The sequence below is a fragment of the Anser anser genome (assembly GCF_964211835.1).
Source record: "Anser anser genome assembly, chromosome: 2".
NCBI classification, from domain to species: Eukaryota; Metazoa; Chordata; class Aves; order Anseriformes; family Anatidae; genus Anser; species Anser anser.
Genome location: NC_139721.1, coordinates 51,641,947 through 51,661,830, shown reverse-complemented (window position 1 = coordinate 51,661,830; position 19,884 = coordinate 51,641,947). Strand labels below are relative to the sequence as shown.

Below are 19,884 nucleotides of genomic sequence, written 5' to 3'. Positions count from 1 at the left end.
AAAACTTGCACTTCGGGGGAAATGGAACAGATTTTGCCCTGAAGTACACAGTGTTTTGCAGGTACTGCTGATTATTAGGAATTAGGCTAAGAAACAGGTTAATAGGTCTGCATGGCTTCCAGTTGACTTGTGATGTAGGCAGAACAAATTATTTGACACCAAAGGAAAATGAGCTTATATTCCTCCTCGTAACAAAGATGTGCATGTATTTTCATCAATATATTGCTTTAAGTTCTTCTAACAGTGTAGAAAGGGCAATTTCTGTAGGAAATTTCTCTTTTGTGTCCTTTGGACAATGAAGACTGGAAATGAACAATGAGATGTTGAATCGCATGTTGTAGACTTGCTTAAATGTACTGCTACCTTGGATTTTCTGATATCCCTTAAAATATTATTAAGGACTCTTACTGTTTGGATTGTGATCAGGTGATTGGATTTGCTTGCTTCAAATGTCTGTTTCTTATTGTGGAACCCTGATTCCACAAACCTCCAGAAAGTTTCAGATAAGATACTTGCATTAATTAATTCTTTAAAGAACTTTATATGTTTTATATTTGTGTGTGTGTGTGTGTATATATATATATGTACACACATAAGTGAAATGCCTGTAGGATTTACTATAAAATTTTCAGTATTCAATATCAAGGTTTATATTTAAATAAACAGACAATCCCCAAACACTACAAATGTCAAAGTGTAAAAAGAGCAGGATTTCTATAATATGAGTTATAAATGCCTTATTTGAGAGTGGACAGACTTGGACCTTTCCCAACCCCCAAATACTGCATCAGAACAACATCATGTGTTTCCCTTCTTCCCTAAGACCTGAAGAGCAAAATGATTTTGAAATTTTTGAAATCACACCTTTCTTACATTTTGTAGAGTGAGTTCTTTTGGCTTAAAAGTAGTTAGAAGTAAAATTCAAAGGGTCTTTTTCTGATTTATGGATAGTAAACGCTGTGGGAGGAGTAAGATGGAACTTTAACAAGTCATGTAGTCTGAAGGAAGTTTTCAAATAATCTTCCTTGCCTCTCCTAAGGAATCTTGCTAATGTTGTTTTTCCCACCTGTAGACCAGGATTTGGTGTTGCTTCATTCACATGTGAGTTAGGTTTGTAAAACTTCCATTACTCAGGTCTTGGCATAGCAAGTTTAAATGCTATATCTTTACAGAACAAAGGAACTCAAAGCAGACTTCTGCTGTACTTTTGGATAATCAACTTCTTTTTTTTCCTGTTTGTTTTTTAATGGAATGTGGGCTTAGGAGAGAGCTATACCTACACTGCAGATAAAGTGAAGGAATCTGTTTAGGGTGATCACCATGGAAGTCCTTTAATGTGATTTTGGTTTTAACCTAATTTCTCACTGTCTGAAAACTGCTGGGCTTCTTGCCATGATGCAGAATAATTGAAGCTCTGTTAAGCTGTAGAAAATTCTACCAACAGTAGCTGCACAACAAATGCATTTTAAACACTGTAGCTTTCTTGCTTTTTTTTGTTGTTCCTGTTGATTTGCTAGCCCTTACTCTGAGCCAGTCTGCCCTAAAAGTGATTCAGAACTAGAAGTTAAACCTGCTGAGAGCTTGCTCAGATCTGAATCTCACATGGAATGGACATGGGGAGGATTCCCAGAATCAACCAAGGTATCGTTATTTACTGTCTCAAACTCTGTGAACTGAATTTTGGCATATTTAAAATTGTGCACTACAAGTGGTTTGTAAATCTGCTGCTGTTCTTCAGAATAATTCAGCTGAAGTAGGAAAGTAGCACCCCCTTGTGGCTGCCTGATAGTCGACGTTACTGAGTTCAAAAGCTGATCAGCGAAGTAATTCTTGAAAACTTTGTAGTGATGTAAAATTTTTGAATTTTTAGATAGAAACTGACAAAAATCAACTCTGGAAACAGATTTCCTTTATTTTAGGATAAACTATAGTTCATTCCAGAGGAATGGTAGCCTTAATAGGCGGAATAAATTTATCTAACAGGACAGCTGATGGCATAAGCCCTATCACATCCATGTTTATGCATTTTTCTTGCCTTGTGTCATCATGTCAAGACTTGCCAGTTTCTTTATTGAACTTGCTAATAAGCTAGTATGAAGCTTTTCTTTTAGGGAACTTTGCTAATAAGGTAGGCCATGTTTTATGTTGCTAAAATACATGTTTAAATTCTTACCCAGTTTACTTGTGATCAGGGCACCAAGCTTACTGACAAAATTACCCTTGAGTACAGGTTTCACGTTCAGACCAGAATAAAACAAATACGTGAAGTGAGAGGATTGACTGGAGTCTTGTTTTTCAGATAAGCAAGAAAGAGAAACTGGAACAGCCCAGAACAGCTACCATTACACCGTCAGAAAATACTCATTTTAGGGTCATCCTCAGCTCTGATGAAGTTGAAGATGATGATGTAGTGAAAGATTCTGTCTGTATGGTACTAAAACCTGAGCCAAGAACTCATCCTCTTCTTAAGCAAATGGATATTAAAGATTCTCTTGCTTCTGCAATCATAGAACCACAGGATTCCTTAACATTAGATGCTGACCATCATTCCAGACTGTTGGTAGACCCTCTACCAGAAACGAAGCCAACAACAAAAACTGACTCTCCTTCAAAAAAGAAAGGTATATAATAAAACCGATTATTTCCTTCATTGTAATCTACCAGATAGAGGCAGTAGCGAAAAAAGCACAAATGTGCCTTTTCATTTTTTCCTGAAACTCTTTCAAGTCTTACTTGACTAAAACCATACTTAAATTCTTCAATTTATAAATGCTGTAAGTGTAAATCTTCCAAAAATATCTTCCAATAAATCTTGCAAAATTATGTTTGTATTTAATGTGTCTGGATAGCTTCATCTTAGTAACCTTAATTGTTAAAATTAACAGGGGTGCACAAGCGAAGTCATCATCAGGGGCCTGATGATATTTACTTGGAGGACTTAAAGGCTTTGGAACCTGAAGTTGCAGCGCTCTACTTTCCCAAAAGGTAATTTTAAACTAAAATTCCATGAACCTAGGCTTATACTGCAGTTGCACTATGTGAACGACTACATGTATGATTTAAGTGTCTCTAATAAGAGAATGGGACTCTAGGTTTCTAGGTGTTTGTGGAGAAGTTGGTCCTAATCTCATTGTGGAAATCAGTTTCTGAATTGGCAAGAAATGATTAAAGCTCACATGAGAGTTTATTACTGAGAGGCTTCCATCTTTGTAGAATATGTATGTTCTGAAAATATTGCTAGCTCTAGATAACACACATCAGTTTATTTTTTACATGCCCTGTACATTCTTTCCAGCTAGTTTTTTAATATCAAAACAGACAAAAAAGATCTCTTAAAATCTTCATGTAAGGATCAGTCTCAAAATTCACTCATTTTGTATTTTATGAAATCTAAGCCTTCTAGGTATTTCTAAAATACTCTACGAAAGTCTTCCAAGACAGTCATTCTTCTGGAAAAATACAGCCTAATAAGGAAGAAGTGTCTAACTTCTGTTGACCTGTGTTTAAAAAAAAAAAAGTGCACTTTTCAGTTTATGTGGGTCTGGGGGCAGGATTGATAGCAACAGGAGAATGTAACTGTAAAAAGCTTTAGTTTTATTTTGTTAGTTACTAATAATTGTAACTTTAGATGAGTGTGGTATTTTTCTTATTTAAAAGACAACCTATTGTAGTTTTTTTCCAAACAGTGTTCTAAAAACGTTAAGCAACGTCCCTTTTCCTTCTATTCTTATTCTACAACATTCTGGTAAAGACTGAGGAGCATGGTATTGTTCTGTGACTATAGAATGCAGAGGAATTTTCCTCATTTAAATCCAGTTTTGTTGCAGACAAAAGAAATGTAATTATTTCCCAATTTAGATGGACATTGGGAGGAGAATTGGACACCATCAATGGAGGTTAATAAAGGGTTTGCACGTGTGTCTGATTTCTCTTTATTATTAAATTTATGTATTTATGTTGTAAAATGATGCAGGACGTTATAGAAATGCAACAGCAAGATCATTTTCGAGTAATCATACAGCATGTTCTGTAATCTAAAATCTATACATCTGTTTGCAAGTGAAATAATTATGGAAAATGTGATTCTTTTTTTCCTTTTTTTTTTTTTCCCCTCCCCTATAGTGATTCTGATCCAGGCTTCAGGCAGTGGACCGAGTCAGATACCCTTTCTGGTTCTCAGTCACCCCAATCAGTAGGAAGCGCAGCTGCCGATAGTGGCACAGAGTGCATGTCTGATTCTGCTATGGACCTGCCTGATGTTACACTCTCACTTTGTGGAGGTCTCAATGAAAACGGGGAGATTTCTAAAGGTACGTGAGAAACTAAATCATAAATGGTAGTAAAGCTCAGGCAGTTAAATGAAGTGGCTTGAATACTCTCATTTCTACCTTACGAAGCTTTGGCCTATAATTAGGCTTATGTTGAGAAACATATTCCATTTTCTACAAGTCTCAAGCATTTGCCAAGCAGAGATTGTGGAATTTAGCCTTAAGTTAATCAAGAGCACACAGAGTCTTGAGAAACGCTTATCTCCTTTTTCATGCTACACATTACGCATTTGACTAACCATTCTTATTTCTGTCTGCAGTTCCTTGTTTACTCCAATATAAATCTTCACAAACCGTATTCTTCCTAATTGCCTGGTGTTTTCCTTTGGTGGTGTTTTTTAGCCATTGAGAGACTAATTTATTATCTTGGACTATCTTATCTCCTGCTCTAATCTCCTGCTCTACTTTTCCCATCCTAAATGTTTGTTAACCTTTAGCTTTCTTACCTGTTGATTCTTCTCTCTTAGTGCTAACTTCAGTGCTAACAACGTTAACTTCAGCATTGAAGTTGTATGTGTTTTGAGTGAGCTTCTAGTACTGCATAATTTTCATCAGTGTTTTTAGTATTACTTTTTTAATGATCATCCCATCTCTTAAGTCATCAAGTGAAATTTACATGCATATCATGAACAAATCCTTCTTCTAGTTTCTTATTTCTTACTTTTTGTGACTGTTAAAGTGTTACGAGGCTTTCCCTGCTACTGAGAAGGCAGTCAGACTCTTTGACAGGTAGGCCACATTAGTGTATCTTGAGTGATGCTGCAAAATTAGCAAAGACTCTGAAACAACAAAGCATTTTCCTAGATACAGACTAATCAGACATCTTAGGATTTTATATTACTAATTTTAATCCAAATCCGCTTCTATTGCAGAAAAGTTCATGGAACATATTATTACTTACCATGAATTTGCTGAAAACCCTGGACTCATAGACAATCCTAATTTGGTAATAAGGATTTACAACAGGTAAGTTCTCTGTATCATAAAATTAATTCATAGAGAAACATACTTAAAATCTACCATATGAAGTGAGTGCATTTCTCAGCTTCCATTTTGATTTATTTTTTGATGGATCTGCTTCTTGGTCATAAAGAAAATGCTTAAAGCTAAATGTAATGCAAACTTTTAGTTCAAAATCAAAGTGAGATTTCATTTCAGCACTGATGTTGGTGTGTATATTAAAATAAGTCCACTTGCAACAAACTTTAGTTGTTGGCAGGAAACGCATCTTTACATCAAGAAAAGGGCAGTCTGCACACTGGTATTTATTTACCTCTATTCAGGTTTTGTAATAACTTATCAATAACATGTTTTAAAACAGGTATTATAACTGGGCGTTGGCTGCTCCAATGATTCTGAGTTTGCAGGTGTTTCAGAAAAGTTTGCCTAAGGTAAATGAGATGTATCCTTCTTTAAAGATTTTGTATGTAGTAATACATAGTTATCTTTTTATTCTGCTTTTTCTACACAAACTTAAAAACATGCCTATTGTTTCAGGCTACTGTTGAATCTTGGGTCAAAGAAAAGATGCCAAAGAAGTCTGGAAGGTGGTGGTTCTGGCGCAAGAGAGAAAGCATGACTAAACAGGTAATTGATTTATATTTTCCTCATCTATTAAAAGATTTTAAAACTCTGTCAAAAGTGCCTCAGAACTCTGCTCATACAGCTCTGTCACTGACTGCCAGCTGGGAGTTACTCACTGTTGCAGTAGCTATTGCTACTACTGAATATTTCATCTCAAATACTACATAATTTTTCATTGTTCCTAGTTGCTTCAACAATTTATTCAGCTTTCGCACAGTATTCTTCAAATCCTTTCTTCTAAGCCATAAGTTTAGTCAAGTCAAAGCTACTCTTCAGTCACTGCAATATGTTTTAGGAATTTATACACAAATTAAGTAGGTGCACAGTAGATGTTATTCTGAGACACCCCATTTTAGACTAAATTATCTAAACCTTGAATATGTCTTAAATTTTCTCTTTTTTAAAAATCTGATTTTTATAAGCTTAGAGATTGACTTTCCTTTAATGCTAAATTCATCGCGTTAAACTAGTATTTCTCAGTTTCTGGTGCGTGGAGTGTTTTTTTTTTCTTGGTAGATCGAAAAGCTTTAACAGATCACTTCTTCATAAGGAACCTTTTGTTAAATAATTTGCAGAATAAGTGATTCTGAGACTTGATGTAGAGTATGTACTATACTGATAGCTGTTTGCTTACATATAAACTGTTGAGGTCACTTGGGTCATTTTAAAATGCTTAAATATCAATATGTTCTTTATTGTCATGTTGCTTTAGATACCAGAGGCAAAAGAGGGGAAGTCTGAGACGCAAAGAGCAAATGAACTGCCAGCAACTATAAAAGAGCAAGTTAATAGTAGGTGTGTTCCTGCCTGAAGACTGTTTTGTGTACTGAATAGTCTCTCCCTCTTTCTTTCTCTCCTTTCCTCCTTTGTCCCCTCCCTCCCTCTCTCTCTCGAGGAAGAATTCAGTAGGAGTTCACTGTGGGAGAAACGTTTTCCTCTAAGCTATTGAAGAGAAGCCAGATGTGTTTGGCAAACAACTCAACAAAATTATGTGGCAGTAAACATTGTAGGAACTACAAATACACTACAGTTATGTCCTGAATCCTATTGTTTTTACTTCCTAAATCCCGATGTAACTGACAGAACAACAAAGACATATATGGTAACCTTTAGCAATGGGCCACCACCCTATAATTTACTAGTGGGATTGTTTGAGATATCATTTGATGTTCTTTTGTATAATTGTAATATTCTTTGAATAACTTAAACCATCTGCATTTTTTGTAACATGAAATAATTGAAACAATAAAATAGCATTAATTACAATACACAAGTTGCCCAAGATTAATTGGAAACTAGCCGTATTTAGCACAAAACTGTTTGTCTAAATATGTACACTCATATTTTCCCATGATTTTATGAAGATACTTGTAAATGTTTTTGTCCTTAAGATTTAAGAAACTGAATATACTGTGAAATTCAGAGAAATTAAATGCTACTTTTAATCTTAAAATCTCTAATTAGCAGAAAAACAAATCTGAATAACCTTAAAAGGTGAGCTACTCTGCTAATTTATCACATAGAATTAAAAAGTGTAGTGACTGTGATAGCTTTTCTTTAAAAACAGGACACTATTACTCTCTCAGTATCCCTTTTCATCTGCAGTATACTTAATTAATCAACACAGTATTAGTGACCACTTGACACTGTCTTTACTAATTTCATCATGTGTGGAGCCAGCTAGACTATGCATAGTAATACTTAGAGCTTCATCAACAGTAGCATGCTTTACAAGTCTTATTTGCTTATAGGTATGTACTGACTTTTTCTGGGCATGAAATAGACTTTGGACTTTGTTAATCACTGCTATCAGGCTAATAGTGAATCCTTGGCATAACCAGAACTTTTATCTTGCGTAGGAATGTTTCACCATTAAAGAAAGACTTTCTGGCGCTTACATTTATTCTCTTTGATGTCATGTTAGACCTCCAGAAGATGACTCTTCTAGTGATGAAGCATCACAAGAGTTGAAGGAATCCTTGAAAATAGATTCTACAGTAGAGCATCCAACCCATGGGAACATTCCATCTTACAAGAAGTCACTTAGACTCTCTTCGGACCAAATAGTAAGTGGCATGCCTTCCTTGCACATGGGATGCGTCATAGTTCTATTCTTTGTTTGACTGTAAAAGTTGGATTTTTTTTTCTCATTGTTACAAGGTAAGTATAAATACACTTCACAAAGGCAAAAATGCTATTGGCTTACTCTTTCAGCAGTAGAAAAAAGGAATGGGGAAAATTTAAAATGCAATGTTTAGTTTTCTTTTTAAATTTAAAATTTAAGTATTTTCAATTGCTAGTATGGGCAGCTGCATTATTATTTTTTTTAAGGATCATGATTCTGTATTTTGATTTTAAAAAATATGTTGCCAAAAAAGTGACATAGTCACTTTCTGCAATTTGGATATCCCAGGATCTTAACTGTATCTAAGTTGGTGTGCTGTTTATTCGTTTCAATGTAATTTACAAGTTCCTTCTGCTGGCTAAATATATGATCTCCATCATGGAAGAATTTTGAGAAAAGCACCCACTAGGTAGAAAATGCCATTGTATGCTTGGTTGTTTACACGTTTACTAAACAGATCAGTTATTTATATGCTAATATGTTAGCAAATAGTATTTGCTAATAATGTAAGCCTATGGTAATAACAAGAATTAAAATAGGAAAGAGTCAAACACTTTTTGTTACTGCTGTAGTCAGTGCTGCTGTAATCAAATATAGAACTTATGGGCAAATACCTGTAGCCAGTACAAAACAGACTTTACCGGTGAAATTGTGCCATTGTTAAACCGTGGTTCACTTTTTTGAAGAGTTGATCAAAGTAGAGGAGGAAGATTATAGAAGCCTTTTTCTGAGAGTTTATTTATGATTCTAAAAATTCTATATTTCACTTTATTCTGAAGGCGAAGCTGAAACTCAGAGATGGCCCTAATGATGTTGTATTTAGTATTACAACCCAGTATCAAGGGACTTGCCGTTGTGCAGGAACAATATATCTCTGGAACTGGAATGACAAAATCATCATATCAGACATTGATGGAACAATAACCAAGTAAATATCATTTTGTATTCGATACATTATCTTGCTTTATTGATGCTATCCTGCTTTTCAAGATCAGATAAAGAAGCTTGATTTAAGGTGACTTAACATTTGTAACAGCTATAAGAAATACTTGTTGCTTTGATTTCAATTTGTACAGCAAACCAGAAAATCTCTTTTAAGAGAGTAGTGTGACTAGCGTGTGGCAACTGCCCTTTCAGTCAGACTTCTCTCGGTTTAGCAACCATAGGTTGACTTGGAAACTGACTTGTGCTTTATGGCCTATCTAGTACTAACTAGTAGATACTAACAAGTACTATATCTAGTACCATTTCTCATTTGAAATGGTTAGGACCTTCTGCAGAGGTATTTCTGTAAATACTCATAAATTGTTTATTCATTAATAGTTGTCTTTAACGAAACTCGTACAGTTAGTTTCACTTATCTCCAATTTTCTTTTCAGGTCTGATGCTTTAGGACATATCCTCCCTCAGTTTGGCAAGGACTGGACTCATCAGGGCATTGCAAAACTCTATCATTCCATAAATGAGTAAGTATGTGATTTATGAGCAACTAGGGCTTTCTGGAATTTGGGAATTAACGGGCAGGTAATTGAATTGCTGTTAATAATTTTGCAATCCAGTATGATGTGTTGGTCTAAATGACGGAAGGGAGCTACTTCTGTCATATAGAAACAAAACTAAGTTTTTCCCTCAGATGTATACTTCAATAGGAATGAAAGCCTTTCACTAGTTCCTTTTTCAAATATTTGATTCTGCATTTGAGTTCTTAAAAACTGTGTAATATTGTTGTGGCTATGAGAGAGAACCATAATAGAAATAACTTCTCATAGTCATGCATATGTTTATTTTCACCAGCTCAGGTTAATCACAAAGTCTTTACAAGCATGGCACACTGTAAATTCAAACCTAAACAGTGTCCTCCCAATATCTAAATATTCTGTGTTTTACTGTTTGCTATCAAAGTCAAGTGAACTCTCCTTAGGATGCATTTTCGTGTTCTGAAATGAACCTAATTAATAACTTGCCACTGACACAAGGGCTAGCAGCCTGGTTCAAGTTCTCTGTCACTCACTTTGCTGTGCTTCTGAAATAAGCTAACGCCATCCAGCAAATCGGCAATTTCCCCATCTGCTCTCTAGGTTAGTCACCTGAATGTGCTCACCTTGTCTACAAGAGCCTGCAGAGGCAGCTCATGTGACTAGAAGAGGGAAGGAGATGAAAGATGATTCCACTGTTGTAGCAGTGGTGAGGTATTTAATTCAGACGTATTGTGAACCACAGCCTTACAAATGTAGTGTGCAGTTAAGAGGAATATAGCCTTATCCTATCTATGTCCAAGAACTTTATGCAGAATAAAGCTTCATTGTTTCTCTCCCTTAGATTTGGTCATTTGTTTAACAAACTTTCAAACAAACCATACCAAAAAAACACACGCATTGATGCTAGAAATAATAATTTGGTATTGAGGATAACAGGATGGCTAACTGTTAAAACACTTCGTCATCCGCTTAAAATAATCCATTTTTGTCTTTGGTTTAACGTTTAATAGTTTTTCTTTCCATTAAAATAAATCTGGGGTCTTGGCAATCCTCTTTTTTTTGTGTGTGTGGTGTTACATAGAGCTAAATTTTGTCTCTGGCCCCATGCAGTCTATGGAAGATAACCAGAACTTTGTTTTGTGCTCAGTGTATAATAGTAGTTTTGGAATTATTTGCCAAATTGAATCATGTCTTTGAAAATGCACATAAACACTCGAGCCTTTTGTGTATGCAGTAACTGTGTACAAATCTGTTTAACAGATGGATCTACGAAGTCTGTAGGAAAAAAATTAGGGGCCTGATGAATGCTGCTTGTGCTTCCTTTGCTATGAGTTGCAAATTCTGGTAACAATCTGGAGGGAAAAACAAAAAAACAAAAACACCACAACAACAACAAAAAAAAACAAGACAGGAGATCTGGTATCCAATATTATGGAAACCGGGTGAAACCGATGTGACATTTATCTAAACAGATCTGAGTCCATCTATATATGTAATCTTAGTATTACCATCCTTGTTGTTCTTGCATTTCCTGTTTCTCAGTTTTGATTGAGTCGTGTTTTCAAACTATTACATGCTGTTCTGATTTTATAATAGCAGGACAGTCTTTTTCCTAGGAGTTTGTGAAGCTCACTGCAGGAAGTCAGTACCTAAACTGGTGCCTCTGGATGCTGCTGGTACAGAATGTCTGTGTTGACAGATATCTTCAGCAGGAAAATGAACCAAGTTGGTATTTCTTTTCCAGAAATGGTTACAAGTTTCTGTACTGTTCTGCCCGTGCCATTGGAATGGCAGATATAACTAGAGGATACCTACACTGGGTGAATGACAAAGGAACAATTCTTCCCAGGGGACCTGTCATGTTGTCCCCCAGCAGTTTATTTTCTGCATTTCATAGGTAAGCATGTGGGATTTCAGACATCCATTCCCTCCTCATCTCAGAGTAGGAAGCAAATTAAAAAAGACTTGAGATGCTGATCATTATAACTGTGTATCCAAACATTCTGCTCTGTGCTTGGCTTGCTACTGAGACTCAGTGCCCCTCTAGTGATCACTTACAGGCTATTTGTATGAATTTCACTTGAAATATACTTCTGTTTCTACGGACACGTTAGATGTGGCTGCTAAACAGGAAATACCTGTCACAGAGCAGCTTGTTTTCTACTTTCTATATTCTTCCAATCTGTGAGTGATTACTATTAGGTTCTGCTTTCATCAGTGCTCCTATGCAAGACATTCAAAAAAAAAAAAAAAGAAAGAAAACTGGGGAATATGGACTGTTAAACTAAGTGATCTTGCAATACTGGGCGTGTTCCATACGTGACTGCTTACAGATGGGTATGGAATTTAGCTGTGGCTCATCCCAGCCAATCTTTTGAACCCTCATTTTTGATGGGAAGAGCTAATAGCGTAAGACTCTTTTTGTTCATTTTATTATTATTATTATTAAAAGCAAACAACTGAGTCATGGCAAACAATGACAGCAGCTTTTGTTGTGGTCACTTAATAGTCCTGCAGATTTTTCAGAGGCAGGAATGGTAACAAGCTTATGTGTAATTGATTCAGTCTTCTGCTTTTGGTCTAGGTGGTAATGTCCGATAAAAGCAGTTCACAAACTGCACCCATGAGCTGTGAACTTCACATTTAGTTAGCCTAGTTTAGTTAGTTTATTCACCTATTTCTACTGTGAATGTTGTTTTTATCCTATTATTGTTTGTATTGGAAAAGTATTTACCAATGTCTGTAACTAGCCACACTAACAACAGGAAATAATGAGAATACAAATATCAGATAAATTCATGAAGGAGGGCACCCACTGCTTGGTCATGATTTAGAATTTGACTGTTCATTTTTTATTCTAGGGAAGTAATAGAAAAGAAGCCTGAAAAATTCAAAATCGAATGTTTGAATGATATCAAGAACTTGTTTGCTCCCAGTAAACAGCCTTTCTATGCTGCTTTTGGAAACAGGCCCAATGTAAGTCTGAGACTTTCTCTTTGAAGGGTTAAAATGCATGAAGTACTTGGGGGGGGAAGGGAAATAGGCTTTTCTTTTTGTGTCTATATAAGTTTGAATATGGGAATGGGACACTGGTATTTCTATGGATTTGGCCATGCAGATTCTTAAATAAAAACTATAGCTTTAGAATTCCTTTAGGAAAAAGATTACACGGATGTGTTAGGATTCCTAGGGTTTAACTAAATACCTAACACCTTTCTATATTTTTTCAGCAGTTTTGACAGCATTATAACCTAGGGGAACTCAATACTCCTCAGGATTGAATCTTTTTTCCTATCATACAGCTCCTGTACTTTCTCTGCAGCTCAGTGCTATTGTAATTGAGCTCGAGAGAAGGGGTATTCCTAAGAGGAATGTTGTCACAAGGAGTAGTACGAGTAGTACTGTGTGGTATAGATTTTGTGGTGCATATTTCTGGTCCAAGGCTTGAGAACAAGACTTGAGGGGTGGGGGTGGGGGAGATGCTTTGTTACGATGTGTGGTTTTTGTTTATTTGTTTTCGGGAATTTTACTGTATGCTGTTGGATCAGCTTTTAAATCTGTTCTCTTATTCCTTCAAGAATTTGTTTGGTATATCACATTCAATAAGAAAGTGTCAAAGCATGTGTGTTTGTTCATGCTTTTCACAGGATGTGTATGCCTACATGCAAGTGGGAGTTCCAGACTGCAGAATATTTACTGTGAATCCAAAGGGTGAACTGATCCAAGAACGGACTAAAGGAAACAAATCTTCGTAAGAGCATTTTTATTATTTCAGTTAGAGAAATAATAGAGTACTTGGGAATGAGATTACAAAATAACTACAGTTGTGACCATGATGATTCCTTATGATCTTCTGTTATATGTGATACGTGAAAAATTTATTTGCCAGAGACTTATCACTTTGGATACTTAACTGAAACTTCTTGAAAAGAAAAGTAAGCTGGCAAAATAAAATTGAAAATTGCTTCTGCAGTAGTTATACCTTATTTGACTATAGTTTTCTGGTCTAGACTTCTAAAGCTCATTTTTGGCTAGAGTTAACAGTGACTAGACTGTTAAATAATGGTCTTTCTTCTTTTTTAATATAGGTACTACAGACTAAGTGAGCTTGTGGAATATGTGTTCCCATTGCTTAATAAAGAACAGAGTTCTGCATTTCCATGCCCAGAATTCAGCTCCTTTTGCTATTGGAGAGAACCTCTTCCTGACCTTAACCTGGAAGATCTGGCTTGAAAAATACTTCTCACCTAGAAACGGAATTTCATGTTCAGCTACTCAACTTCAGTTTAAATGTGAAGAACTTTCTTAATGAAGATGCTAATTTATATACTGGTACCATAAGTCTTACTAAAGAAATCACTTTAACTCCGTTGGTGTAAGACGAAGAAAATGCAAAGCTACTGTCCATTTTTTGTTATTTTTTTGTAATATTGTTTGTCTGTGTTGCTTGTCTTTATATACCTGTACTAAGGCACTTGAAATTGGCCTGTCATTGATGGCCGTGGTACCCAAGTGCTTCATGGCAACTAAATGCTGAGTGACTTTGCATTTTCATCAATACAGACCTTATTGTAAGCATAGATTTTTTTTTTGTATTAGTCTTAATAGTATATTTTCTAAAACAAAGCCAAAAAGTATATGGAAACTGCCAAATAGAATGTCAGACCTATTAATAAAAAAACTGGTCTAATGTTCAGGTGGACAATTCGGCCATTTTGCAGAGGAGCTGGAACCTAAGACCCAGTGTGCTCTTTCTCAGCTAAAATACAGAAAGTGTATAGATATTACTAGCCTGACAGTCTGAAGACATTAAATTCATCTTTAAATGTAAATATGCCTTTTGTCACATGTACGAGACTGTGCTTGTACAATTAATGCTCAGACTAATTCTGCTTCTTTTTTTATATGCAATGCTTAAACTATTTCATTATCTTGTTAAATTGAAAGTTGTCTTCAGATACTTGTATGGCTTTTGTTGCTTTCAGGCTGCACTATTTCATGTTAAATTTCCAAAAGAAATCTTGAACGTTTCTGTTAGAGTTGGGGAGCTGGCATTTTAATTTTTTTCATTATGGAGATTCATATGTGTGTGTATGCTATGTAGGCCAGTAAAAAGTATGTACAGATTATATTCAGGGAATTGTTATACTAAAAAAAATGATGTATTTAATTTTTTAATTATCTACTGCAGGTCTTTCCAGAATTCTGTATTACAGGTTTTCACTAGCTGGAAGGAAATGCAGCTCAGTAGTGGGATTCCAGGTATGAGAATGGTTAAATGCTGCAGAGCAGAATAAAACCTTTTTTTCTTTTTTTTTTCTTTTTTCCTTTTGGTTTATTTGTAAGCATCATGCTGGTCATTTCTAAGGTTCAGATCAAGAGCCTGTGAACAAATTGCATTCCAAGTCTAGTGTTTATCAGCTGTGAAAGCAGCTAGTATTTCTCTCTCCAAAAATACTTGAAAACAAAGGTAGTTCTGCTTTTTAAGTTGGGTTGGTACATTTAAACCCCTTAGGACAGGTCTGTGGTGAGAATTGTATGTTTCCAGCCCAGATGGCTTAAGGCCTACAGTCATTTATATTTCAGTCCCAGGCTTTCCGTGGTACACAGTCTTTCCTGTCACTCCTTAAGCAAGTTCCTGAGGCCGTGCCTTAACAATCCCACCAGGGCGGCCACGTCCAGAATTTCCACCAGGCTCGGGGGCCAAGCTCTCTCCCCACACAGCTCCCAGTGGCTACACACTCCTGCGCAGGGAAGTGTGAGTGATCCTGAGCAGGCACTTGTACGGCTGCTGCTGCGGTGCTTAGCCAGAGCTGCTTTTGATAGAAACATGGCTTGGGCAGGCCCCTCTGCTTCGGCTTACATGGCCTGAAAGCAGGAGAGGATCTCTTTCTTTCTTTCACTACCCATAAAAGAGCGCGCTCAGAGGATTTTGCCCCACCCCCAGGAATATTTTCTTTATCAGGCCTTAAACTTAATAGGTTAGAGTCTTAACCCTATGTTCTGAAATAACACCAGCCTAGTGCTAGACAACTGGTTAACTACTTGGGGGCAATAATTTTTGTATTCTTTTGTTTTCTGATAAAATTCCGGTGTATTCCTGTGACTATAAAACGTTACAAAAGAAGGGGAGAGGGACAGGGTCAACATGAAACCTCTCTTTCAAAGCAGGAGTATGAAGTTGGGAAAGGAAATACACCTGCCTGTCACTGTGCCATACATGTTAAGTGACTTGAAAGGCATCCTTCTTGTTCGTACACGGTAAGAACAAGACATTTTGTGACTGTTTCAACAAATTCTTGCTCCTGTCACCAAACTACTCAGTGTTTAAGTATATTTGATGGATTAAATTCAAAGCACATTTTGCTGTACTGCATTTTTTTGCACTGTCAGAAGCTTGCAAACATCATTCCGTATATTTTTCCTTTATTTCCTTACCTTTTATTCCATAAAATTCTGTAGAAACTGAAATTCTCATGATCACTAAGTGCTTTGAAAATTAACAGAATTTGAGCTTTTAAGTCACTTAAATACTTCAAAATTTATAAGAACCCAACATAATGTTTTAATTCCATTTCTCATGAAGGGAGTGAAGCTGCCTCTCCTAAAACAGTCCTTTGTGGATGACAAAATTTTCTTTACCATCCTTAACGTATTCTTGGTGGCCTTGGTATTACACAGATTTTTGGAAAAATAAACAAACAAAAAAAACAACCAAAAACCCACTTCCAGAAAGATAAATTTTACCAGAGATGGGATTCTAAGTTGTGCAGATTGTTACTAAGGTTTGGCTGTGTTTTGCTAATTTTTACTGAGTAAATTTTTTTCACTTAAATCCTATTCATCTTTTTGCATTGTCATAAAGACAAGCTATGGATTTTAAGGTGGGGACTTGGATAAATGGGCGGAGTGGAGAAATGGTATCAGGTCCATCTCCAAATGCATGTAATAAGCTGGTGTGGTATGGGTGTGGCTGCAAAGAGCTCCCCATTCTGCTGACCTCTTATTTTGCGGTATAGGGATGTCCAAAAAGTTGCTTAGTTTAAAAAAAAAAATTTGCTTTTCAGTCTCTGTAACAGTTTTGATATTTGGGTTTTGATAAAATGTAAAAGATTTCTTGAGTATTCCTGATACAAGTAGGTTGTGGTGGTTTTGGTTTTTTTAGTTGACTTGTATTTGAAGCTTTGTTCAGACTGTTTGTTAACCCTGCTTAGGGACGGAATTGGGGGTACTGTACCTGTCATTGTGTACCTACATGATTTGGATTGTTGGGCACTTTATTGACAAGAGAAGACATCTCATTGCTATCAAACCGTAGGCTTGTGCTGCAATATTAATATGAAGTGGGGTATATAAAAATTATGCATTTGCCTATCTGTTGTTAGTTTAATTAAGAGAAGTGGCCTGAAGTTAATGTTTGAGAACAAGTTGTGCTATGTGTATTCAAAACTAGCGCAAGTGAAATCTTTCTTTCTATGAAAGAGGAACTTCTAAGTGTGTGTGTCTGCAGGCGCACACACATCCCTGTTAAGACTGTGTTGTTGAAGATGCAGATCCTCTTAGCGTTGGAAGCATGTCAAAAGCTGAGTCAACGATACCTGTCTGGGGATTAATAAAGGAACATTGCAATTCAGAACTTGTTAGTGACTTGGACGTTTCCCATTTCTATAATGATTTTAAGATCAGTAACTTGTGCACATTTCTGGATTCATCTTTTTACACTGTACAAAACATGCTTGTACTTCAAAAGGTTGGGCTTTAACCCCTAACGTTATACAATTGCATGTGCAATATGGCTCGTGTATCCTCAGCTTCCTGTCATCAGTATATTCCTTAAAATATTTTTTTTTCAGCTGGAAAAGTTTTAACACTTGTATTGACTCAGTTATGGAACTTCTGAAGCAAACTCTGAATCCTCTTATGGTAAAGGCAAAAAATAAGATTTCATGTTAATATTTCATACAAGTCTTCCAGAAGATGCTGTCATATGAATGAGTTGTTTAAATGACTATAATGCAAATTCGTAATGAAACATCAAAAATAGATAATGGATGTGAGATGCCTTTGAAGTGTCACTTTTGCCTAAAGAAGTTTTTGTTTCCAAAGTTGAATTCTGCTGAATAGAATGGAATTGTTTGGATTTCTTTATTGCAGTGTTAATTATTTCCAGATGAAAGTTATGTTTTGGTTGAGTTTGAGGATAGGAAAACTCTCTTCATTAGTTTGTTCCATTTTTATGTTGAAGATGTGAAATACCTGATTATTCAAGCAACCCAATCACTAATAAGGTAGTGTGTTTAAAACTGTCAAATCTGTGACCATACCGATATAGTGGTTTTTGTTAAGACTGGACTATCTTGGGTACAGTAACCCACACTTCAGTGCAATGTTTATTGATGTTCAGAACAATGTTATCACAATAAACAAACTTAAACTAATTTTTTCTTCAATTTGTGCTTACGAGTTCCGTTCTTGTATTGCTAAACTAGTGAATGTGGATTTATTTAAATTGCATTCATATCTTACATTTTGAGTTGCTCTAAGAACTATGACATTTGCTTTCTCTCACACTTGGTTTACTCCTGAAGTATTTATACAGCTGATAAATAATTGCTGTAATCACATTTACATTGTCTGCCAATACCAGTATTAGGTTATAACTAAAAGGAAAGCTAAGCGTGCATTGCTAATGTAGAACAAGAGGTAGCAGATGCACTATAGTCATAGACACATCTCAGGAATACGCAAGCTGCCTTGAAGAAAATACTGCGGCTACATATTGTGAGCACTTGCTGCCCTAGTTTGGTGTTTCATCCTCATTCTGTCCAAGCTAACATTTTCCTTTCAAAGCAAAGAAAACCCAGTGATTTCTATCGCATATAAATGATATGATAGATCTGCATGGAAGTGTAAATCATATTGTGTCTTTTAATCCCTCTGCTGTGCAGGTGTTCCATTTGTATTGCTGCTCCCACTACACGTTGGCTCTCCTGTCCAGGTACAGAGCCTGGTGCTAGAGTTTTATCTCCTGCTGCAGGAGCACAATTTCCACTTCTATTTAGTTTCCCCTGTGATTCTGCTCCATACGGTGTGCCCTTCTCTTCACACCTAGGTCACTTCACTCTTCATACCAACGCTTTCATCACTGCCCATCTTTCACACCTAGGTTTCAGCGCTTGCTTGTGGTGTGCAGTGCGCAACAAAGGGCAGGCAAGTCCTGTGCATGCCGAATGTTGAAATTTGATAGAGGAATATTGTCTGTGCTTAAGTGGTTTCTCCTGTATTCATCTTACCCTGTTCTTGCTGGATGGATAGTTTTGTCTTGGAGCAATTGTCTTAGACCTAGGGGTCTCTCCGACCTCCAGATGTGCCATGAGCTCCTTTAGACTGCTGCAGGACCGGTCACCATTCTCTGAGGGCCTCAGGTGCCAGCAGGGAGCCTCATCTACGGCTTGCTGAATTCCTACTGCCCTTCACGGGCCCTGGCAACCATCCCCTTGAAAACTGGTATGCTGCAACTCTTCCCAGCGAGTGGGCTTTGAGGCAGGGAGATGGTGAGGGGCGGGGGCTGCTGTAGGTTTGTGTCCCTTAAATCCCACTACTGCAGTGGGATTAAATACCATGTATTGCAGTGATGGCATCGCTACGTGAGGGCCTGGTGTTATGTCATACGGTCTGATCCGAGCAATGGACAGTGTGTGCGTGCAGGATGCCCTCCCTAGTGTTACCTCATTCAGTGTGTACGCTGAGGGCACTGGGAGGCCGCGTGTGCAGCTGGGCCTCTTCTGGGCAGATCCCTGCATGCTGCGTGGGGGAGAGGCGTAGGGGCCCACAGCTTCTGGGGGTCTCACTGTGGGGGCACAGCAAGGGCTTATCGCTGCCTTATCTCCAGCACGGGCTTCTGCTTCTGTGCAGCGTGCTTGCAGAGCATGCCAGCACTCACTTCCCCCTCCTTGCCCTAGTCACGTCAACCAAAACCACAGCGATGTTTCTGTCCCATGCCCCAGATGCCCAACAACCCTCCAATGGCTCAGGAGGCCGGGGCTGTAGCAAAGAACAGCAGGAACGCTCCGGAGCCCCCAGTATAACCCTTCGCTGCGTTTTCTCAAGGGCCAAAGTGGTTGTGGCTGGGACTGGAGGCCCAGGGCTGCGTGAGGGTCTCCGAACCGAACAGCGGCAGCCCACGGCACGGCTCTGGGAGAATGGATGCTGAGCTGCACGACAGCGAGGACGGGGCTAATTAATGCCTTGCATTCACACAGATCTTCCAACAAGGTATGGTTAACGGTGCATGGGGGTAATTAGAAGTAATGCTGAGCTACCTCCTTGTAAGTGCTACACGTGCTTACAAGTGCAAGTCTTCACTTCT

The 19,884-nt window shown here is 37.3% G+C and overlaps 1 protein-coding gene across 2 annotated transcripts in view; it reads left to right on the top strand.

Moving 5' to 3' along the window:
• LPIN2 (lipin 2) overlaps positions 1-17,963 on the top strand; it is a 46,629-nt gene extending 28,666 nt beyond the window's left edge. For both annotated transcript variants that reach the window (XM_083821886.1, XM_083821885.1), the window contains exons 6-20: positions 1,518-1,641; positions 2,300-2,621; positions 2,886-2,985; positions 4,123-4,310; positions 5,201-5,294; positions 5,650-5,719; positions 5,826-5,915; positions 6,625-6,707; positions 7,837-7,978; positions 8,817-8,965; positions 9,417-9,503; positions 11,260-11,412; positions 12,377-12,491; positions 13,163-13,266; positions 13,604-17,963. In XM_083821886.1, the coding sequence (XP_083678012.1) occupies positions 1,518-1,641; positions 2,300-2,621; positions 2,886-2,985; positions 4,123-4,310; positions 5,201-5,294; positions 5,650-5,719; positions 5,826-5,915; positions 6,625-6,707; positions 7,837-7,978; positions 8,817-8,965; positions 9,417-9,503; positions 11,260-11,412; positions 12,377-12,491; positions 13,163-13,266; positions 13,604-13,748 (1,966 nt within the window). In that variant the 3' untranslated portion in view covers positions 13,749-17,963. The remainder of the gene's footprint in view (positions 1-1,517; positions 1,642-2,299; positions 2,622-2,885; positions 2,986-4,122; positions 4,311-5,200; positions 5,295-5,649; positions 5,720-5,825; positions 5,916-6,624; positions 6,708-7,836; positions 7,979-8,816; positions 8,966-9,416; positions 9,504-11,259; positions 11,413-12,376; positions 12,492-13,162; positions 13,267-13,603) is intronic.
• The last annotated feature ends 1,921 nt before the right edge of the window (positions 17,964-19,884 follow it).